This window comes from Elephas maximus, chromosome 15 (genome assembly GCF_024166365.1).
Source record: "Elephas maximus indicus isolate mEleMax1 chromosome 15, mEleMax1 primary haplotype, whole genome shotgun sequence".
NCBI classification, from domain to species: domain Eukaryota; kingdom Metazoa; phylum Chordata; class Mammalia; order Proboscidea; family Elephantidae; genus Elephas; species Elephas maximus.
In genome coordinates this window covers 1,363,581-1,370,632 of record NC_064833.1, presented here as the reverse complement: position 1 = coordinate 1,370,632, position 7,052 = coordinate 1,363,581, and the positions used below count along the sequence as shown (strand labels likewise).

General features: G+C 65.8%; 1 protein-coding gene across 1 annotated transcript; it reads right to left on the bottom strand.

The window, feature by feature from the left end:
* Nucleotides 1–585: 585 nt before the first annotated feature.
* Nucleotides 586–6,975, bottom strand: MROH6 (maestro heat like repeat family member 6). Its single transcript, XM_049853739.1, has 14 exons — nt 6,035–6,975; nt 5,624–5,776; nt 5,248–5,402; nt 4,564–4,681; nt 4,184–4,368; nt 3,962–4,099; nt 3,715–3,829; nt 3,445–3,588; nt 3,197–3,370; nt 2,878–3,045; nt 2,517–2,636; nt 2,122–2,224; nt 1,952–2,017; nt 586–1,813 (listed from the first exon to the last, which is right to left on the bottom strand). The coding sequence occupies exons 1-14, from the start codon at nt 6,308–6,310 to the stop codon at nt 1,575–1,577; spliced, it is 2,154 nt and encodes a 717-aa protein (XP_049709696.1). The 5' UTR covers nt 6,311–6,975; the 3' UTR covers nt 586–1,574.
* Between the last annotated feature and the right edge of the window lie 77 nt (nt 6,976–7,052).

Sequence of the window (7,052 nt, the reverse complement as noted above, 5' to 3'; positions counted from 1 at the left end):
CAACACTCAGCTGGACTTGGCTCCTGGGCTAACAGGTACAGGGAGAAGCTGGTTTTCTGCCTCCGATGCTGCTCCAGGCCACACCTGAGCCCCCCGGCCAAAGACCCTGCTCAGCCAGCAACAGTAACGCGGTCCTGCTGCCCCTGAATGAGGCCCTTCGTAGTGAAGGTGCTCATGCCAATCCTGGGAGGCTCGGGACTCCCCTGGCAGGGGGATTGGGCACGAGACCCCCTGAGGGCCTCCACCTGACCTCCTTCCTTCCCTCTCTTTCTCTTCAATGGGGTCTCCTGGCCGCTCCTCACCAGTTTACCTCAGCAGCATCTCCCTAATGAATTTAATATATTTAATCCCATCTCGGAGTCAGCTTCAGAGGACCTGAACAAACACACCAAACCTGGCTCTTGGCTCCACGTGCCCTTGACCTGGCTTTTAAGCGTATGGCCAGGTTGACCTTTACACCTGGCCACAGGCTGCCTTGCTATATCCACAGCCTGACCCTGATCTTGGGCCCTGGCCACAGCTCATGGCACCCACATCTCAGCCCTGACCCAGGCCTCAGATTGACTCCCAGGCCCTTTAGTCCAGACAGGTATTTACTTTAAAGGTTTTCCATGTAGGAGTGGGGAGGGGGTGGGGGGTGGAGGGGTGTGCTTGCCCCAGAAGCACCCGCCGGTGCTCTGAGAGGTGGTCCAGGCCTAGGATGGAGTCCCTGGTGGCCTGTAGGGCCAGAGAGGCCTCACAGGCTTAGAGGACAGACATTTCGAGGCAGGTGTTCGGGTGGAGGAAACAGTCGGGAAAGGCCGGACAGTGGGTCACAGCTTTGGGAGCTTCTCCTGGACTGGAGAGTCCCTCACTCAGCCCGCAGGCACTGGGCCCCATGCAGGGCACTGGATGCCAGCTGGTGAGGATGAGGATGTCAGTTTCCACCTGAACCCACAGATATAACCCCGGCTGGCAGGGGAGTCAGGGATACCTCCGGAGACAGCCACAGTGAGGATGGACAGGAGGGGAGGGTACAGGACGGTAGTCGGGGGCGAGACGGCAGCCATGGGCAGGAAGACAGGCCAGGCCTCTTGAGCACAGAGGGCATGGCCCAGAAAGACCAGGACGCTGTTGGGGGCACACAGTGGGTGGTGGGTCTGTGCAGGAGCCTGGGCCCAGACCAGGTGGGGACTTGGAAAGGAGGCAGGGGTACCAATTCAGCATCAGCTCATGGATGGGGCTGTTCAGTGTCACAACATCCCCCACTGTGCTCCAAGGCTCACAGAGGCCAAGTGCTGTCTGGGCAGATGTCTGCCCCCATGTACAGGGTACACTCAGGGCTAGGTGAGTGGACCCTCAGGCACAGGAGGTGAAATGGTGTTGGACAGAAGTGCTAGGTCCCTGGCTCCTGCAGGTGACTGTGCCCACTAGACCTCTGGGGCAGCTCCAGGGGGCCTCTTCTGCAGATCACCTGGGGTGGGGCCTGGCGATAGGGCGGATGGGGTGCCCTGCAGCCACCCCAGGTGAGACCCATCTCAGACACTGCCCCCCACACGGCTGGGCAGACAGGATTGTGAGGTCTCTGGGTAGGATCAGCCAGGGCTGGAGCAGCCCCAGCGGTCTGCGTGGCTCCGGCGCTGAAAAGGGCTGTCGGCATAGACCGGTGGGGCCCGCATAGGGCTGGTGCAGCGCCAAGTGAGGCGAGCGAGGCAAGCCAGGCAGGGTCCCCGGGGTTGGCTCTGCACCAGAGCCAGCAGAGACACCTGCTGAGAGGACACGTGAGCAGCTGCTCCCACCTCTGACTCTGGGTCATTCTGCAGCTGCCCCAGGTCTGCAGGGAGAGAGCCAGGGAGGGCGGCTCAGGCGGCAGGGCGGGGCTCTAGGACAGCCGGCGCCCTGCCCCTCACCCTCCAGCCCTCATTCCTGCCACCTCCTCAGGACCCTAGCCCCCAGTGAGTCAGGTCCTCACCCTGGAACAGGGAGTCCAAAAGATCCTGGCTGACTTGGCTGGGGCTGGTGTGATGGGTGAGGAAACCTAGACCAAGGCAAACCTGTGAGCATGGGCCTCGAGTGGCCAGCAAGGAGGGCCCACCAGAGCTCTGGGTGCAGGGGTGGTGTGAGCCCCAGCCTTGGCCTTACCTATAAGCACTGCAGCTCCCCGGCGCAGGGGAACCTGTGGGCACTGAAGGTAACCCTGGGTCTGGCTCAGGAAGCTGGGCACGTGTCTTGGGTACCGCTGAACCTAAGGACAGGAAGGGTCATGGCAGAACAGGAGGGCTGCCTTGGATGGAGAAGAGGCCCCAAGGTGAACCCAAGGTTGAAACTTCTTGGGGAGCACCCCCCCACCACAGGGCAACAGGGCCTGGGGCCCCAGACCTGCCCCACCAGAGCCTGATGGTCAGACTGGGCTCAGAGATGGGGGGACACAGATTGGTAGGCAGTGCACTCTATAGTGCACTCAGGGGACAGGCAAATACTGGACCAAGCGGGTAGCTGACCTCAGGCCTCATGGTCACTGTCTCCCTCCCACTGACCAGACGGTGGCAGAGGCGGCTGAGAGCCTCCGGGCTGTCGTAGTGGGCCACAGTCACCAGCTCCTCCAGCAGGCCCCAGCGCAGGGCCTGGTCACAGCGAGCCAGGGTCCACTCTGAGCTCTGCGATGCGGAAGGGAGCAGGAAATGGCAAGGGGTGGCCAGCCTAGCCACAATAAGTGGTGAGGGAGCCCAGGGCAGGGGTGGACTGTGGGAGGCCAGGGAGGACCACAGAACCTGCGAACCCATGAGGCCCTCAGCTGAGGTCCTGGGAGAACTCCTGACCCGCAGTTTTAGGGGAGACTGAGAGGGACTGGGTAAGGTTGAGGGGGACGGAAGGGGGTGGTCCCGGGAAGCGGCTGACCTCAGCAGCGTCCGGGCTGGGGTCTTGCAGGCGAAGCAGCAATGGCACCAGACTCTGCAGCACCAGCTTCCGCAGAGGGCCACGGAGCCCCACCCGGAGCCCACCCCGGCCCCGCCGTACCAGCGTCCCGAGGAGCCCGATCGCCGAGGCGCGGACCGAGTCCCGGGCCTGCGGGAGAGCGGGCAGTCAGGGATGACTCCGGACAGGCCCGGAAGCAGAGGTCCACGGGAGGGAGGCGGCGGCCAGGACGGAGCAAGGACCGAGGAGGACTAAGGAGGACTTCGACGTGGGGACCTGGTCGGGCCGGGGTGGTGCTCACGTCATCCAGTAGCCGCGGGAGGCGCGGCCTCAGCTCCGAGCTCAGCAGCTGCACTGGCGCCCGCGGCTGCAGCAGGAGCCTTCGCAGCGCACTCAGAGCTGCACCCACAAGCCGCGAGTCGGCCTCTCCCAGAGCGCTCAGGAGAGCCGGCAGCAAAGTGTTCACGTGTCGCACCTGCCGGGGCAGTGACTCGTGGGCGGGTCCTCGAAGGCCCCGCCCCGGCCCCGCCCATTCGCCTCGCCCCTCACCTTCCCGCGGTTCAGCGCCAGGTGGCCCAGGCCCAGCAGGCCCAGCCAGCGCACGGTGGGCTCGGGGTTGCCCTGCCAGGCGCGGAGCCGCTCCAGGATGTCCTCCTCCCGCAGGAGCCGCGTCGTGGGCCGACTCTGCAGCAGCTGAGAGGGGGAGACGAGTCTGCACACTCCCGGTCCCCTTACGGTGGCGCTGCCTAGCGACCGAGTCCATGGTCACCACTCACCACCCGTCCTGGATCGCCAGACCAGGCGGGGAAGCAGGCTCACCCCGGTGAAGAAGGCCATTGCCGTGAGGCGCTGCGTGTCGTCGGAGCTGCGTAGCCGGGGAAGTAAGTCGGCGAAGAGGCCTCGCAGGTGGTGGTCAGCATGCGTCACCATGGCGCTGTGAAAGGGAGGAAATGGGGGCTCTCCCTCCGCTTGGGGCATCACCCCTGAGAAGCCCCCAGTGGACCCCACCCCGCAGCTGGTCCGCAGTAAGCCGCCTCCTGGCGCGTGGCCCCAGGTTCCTCCTCACCTAGCCAGCAGCAGGACCCCCTCCAGGTGCGTGTGGGCTCCCACCAACCTCCTCCAGCCTCCAGCCTGCTCCATGCACGTGACCACCATGCGGCCGCCGTCGCCAGTGAGCAGGGCCTTCAAGGCCTCCACCGCACAACTGGAGGTGGAGGCAGCGAGCAGTGAGGGTAGAAGAGTCTGGCTGGGCCCCCGCTGTCTCCCCACCCCCAGTGGCCGCCCTCACCTGGCGTGACTGTGCAGCGGTCCTTGGTGGGACGGGGCCCAAACCTTGGGGGTGTCAGGGGAGTGCGCACCGCGGGCAAGCTCGTGCAATTGTGTGACCAGCGCGAGAAGCAGGTGCGGGTAGAAGCCCCGCGTGGCGCCCACGCAGCCCGACACAGCCAGCATCTCCCCGAGGGCGCGCGTGGCCTGTGGAGAAAGTGATCTGCTCAAGCCTAGCGCGCGCCCGGGGCAGCGTCAGGCACCGGACAGGGCCAAAGCCTCAGGGACACATGCGGGACATTCTGGACTCGCCGAACTCCCTCGGCGAAACTGCGGCCCTGCCCTCTCGCCGCCCTGCCGTGCCGCCCTGCCGAGCCCCCGGCGGTGCCGGCAGCCACCTACAGCCAGCGCCTCCTGCTCCGGCCCCGCCGCGCCCTTCAGCGCCCACAGCAGCTGCACGAGCACCTGCCCATTCACGCGCTGGTTCCGGCTCAGGCTGCGCCACAGCTCGGCCGCCGCCCTGGGGTGCCGGGGCGTTGGTGAGCCGAGGGTCCGAGGGGGAAGGGATGGGGCGCGTAGGGAGGTTAGGGAGGGGGTTCAGCTAGGACTCCAGCAGAGGAGGGGCAGGTAATCCACCCCCTTCCACGCCCGCAGAACCCCAGAAAAATGAAATAAGTGGTAACTGAGCCCACCCCACGGAGCCGGTCTGCTGGGAGAGCTTCAGGGCCAGCGGCTGTAAACAACCTGGGATGATAAAAACTCACCCTTGAAGACACTTCTCCTGGGGCAAATTAACCAAAGCGGCAGGGGTGTCGGGCGCAGACGCCCAACCAGTTCGCCCCCCGCCCCGGGGCGCACCCCAAGCTGGTCTCCGGGAGCCACTGAGAGGGAGGGAGGGTTCCCAATTCAGGAACCCTGGCTAATGGCCGGAGGAGGCGGAAAGGAGGGGAGGGAGTCGGAGGCTCTGACCCCTCCACCACCCCCCATAGGGGGCTAGCCTGGGCCACCAAGCGGGAAAGAGGAAGGAAGCCGCGTGGGGCCCGCGCTAATGACCGCCGGGGACGCGGCGGACGGGCGATTGGTTACCGGTCTGGGGGCAGCGAGCGCGGCAGCAGCGCGCACACGACATCCCGCGCGTGTTCCAGGGCCAGGGCGCTCAGCACCCGCAGGGCTGCCCGCCGGGGCCGCCCCTCCGCTAGACTAGGCACCTGAGCCAACAGCCCGCGTAGCAAAGCATGCACCTGGGGTGGATGGGCGCAAGTCAGCGTTCAGCGGCTGTCCTTGACCACCAGACGTTACCCTCGCGCCAGCACCCACCCTCAGCCTGCCAGAGCCAGAAGCGGGTGGATCGGACTGCTCCCTCCTATCCCTACCCTTAGGAAGGGAATGACTGGAGTCTAAAGAGAAGGGGGAGGGATCCCTGGAAAAGGGAAGGTCTAGGGTGGAGAGGGGGCAGGCTAACCTGGTCCTCCAGCCGCTCCCCCCGGGCCTCCAGGGCTGAGGACAGGGTGAGCGCTGTCGCCTGGGTCCCAGAAAGGCCAGCCTCCTCCAGGCAGGCAGCGGTGTGCAATGCCAAGTCTGCTAGGGCCCCCTCCTCCCAGGGACTCTGGGGAGCCTAGGACAGTGGTGGGTGGAATATACGAGGTCCTCAAGGCTCTCCCAGCTCTGCTCCCCAACCTCACCCATGACCGAGCCCTCCTCAACCCGCACCTGTCCCCCCAGCTTCCAACACCGTCCCAGCCCCTCCACTGTTCCCAGTCCAGTTTACCCCCCTTCACCTCTCTCCTGCTTCGGCACCCTCCGGAGATTGAAGGAGCCCAGGCGGAGCCGTGGGCCCCCAGGCTGGTCTCCAGCCTCCCTTTTCCCCTCTTACCTGGTGGGTCCCTTCAGGGGGAGGCTCCTGGGCATTGGGTGGGAAGCAGGGCTCATTGCCAGCTATGGGGACAGTGGTTGCTCTCCGAGGCTCAGCCTCACAGGACAGGGCAGGAACCTGGGCCTCAGGTTCAAGCTCCTGAGGCTCTGTCTGGAGGCCCCGGGAAGGAGCTGCCAGGTGCTGCCCCTGGCTAGCCCGGATGCCTTCCGCCAGAGCTGTCAGGGTCAGTGCCCCCACGGGACCCCCCCGGGCCCGGCCCCACACGCCCCCAGGCATGGTTGCCCACCACACTGAGTTGCGCAGCAGGGCCTGGCTGGCAGCACCTGCCAGTGCTCACCTGGGAAGTCCTGCCCAGGCCTGACCTAGAAGCAGGCCCCGGGCGGGACCAGAGGACAGGCGTGGTGGCGCCTGCGTGCATGAGCACTGTGTGCATGGGGGGCTGGGGTGCCATGCAGAGATGCCCCCAGGTGTGGTGCTCACTGCAGGAAGTGGCTTGAGAAGGGCCCTCTTGCCCAGGACGCTGGGGACAAACTTGTTGGATCTGGGGGAGAGGTGAGGTCCCGAGTGGGGTGGCTCTTCCAGGGGGAGAAGGGCCCTTGGCTCTGACCCCAGCCCCTCCTGGTGGCAGAATCTGGCAGGTATGGGCAGCCCCAGGAGGCCCCAGCAGGGGCTGTAAGCCTGGGCCTAGCCCTTTGCCGGTCTTGCCCAGCTCAGCCCTAAAGTAGCCAGCAGGCTAGGCCAGGCCAGGCCCAGCCAGCATCCTGGGGATGTTTAGGGGAACTGTCACCACCTCTGCGCTTGCTTAGGCAGCCCTGGGGTGGGACAAGTGAGGAAAGATGGAGCCGTGGCTGTAGCTCCTGGACGGCACCATTGTCAGGGCCGGGACCTCACAGGTCCTAGACGGCCCTGTGGCGGCATCCCCCCATCCTGGCTGGTCCTAGACGGCCCTGTGGCGGCATCCCCCCATCCTGGCTGGTCCTAGACGGCCCTGTGGCGGCATCCCCCCATCCTGGCTGGT

Excerpts from the sequence above, each read along its gene's own strand:
- MROH6 (XM_049853739.1), bottom strand. The coding sequence starts at position 6,310 with ATGCCTGGGGGCGTGTGGGGCCGGGCCCGGGGGGGTCCCGTGGGGGCA. Across the intron at positions 4,369-4,563 it reads CGGAGCAGGAGGCGCTGGCT|GCCACGCGCGCCCTCGGGGA; the intron begins GTAGGTGGCTGC and ends CTTTCTCCACAG. Across the intron at positions 2,018-2,121 it reads GGGAGCTGCAGTGCTTATAG|GTTTCCTCACCCATCACACC; the intron begins GTAAGGCCAAGG and ends GCCTTGGTCTAG.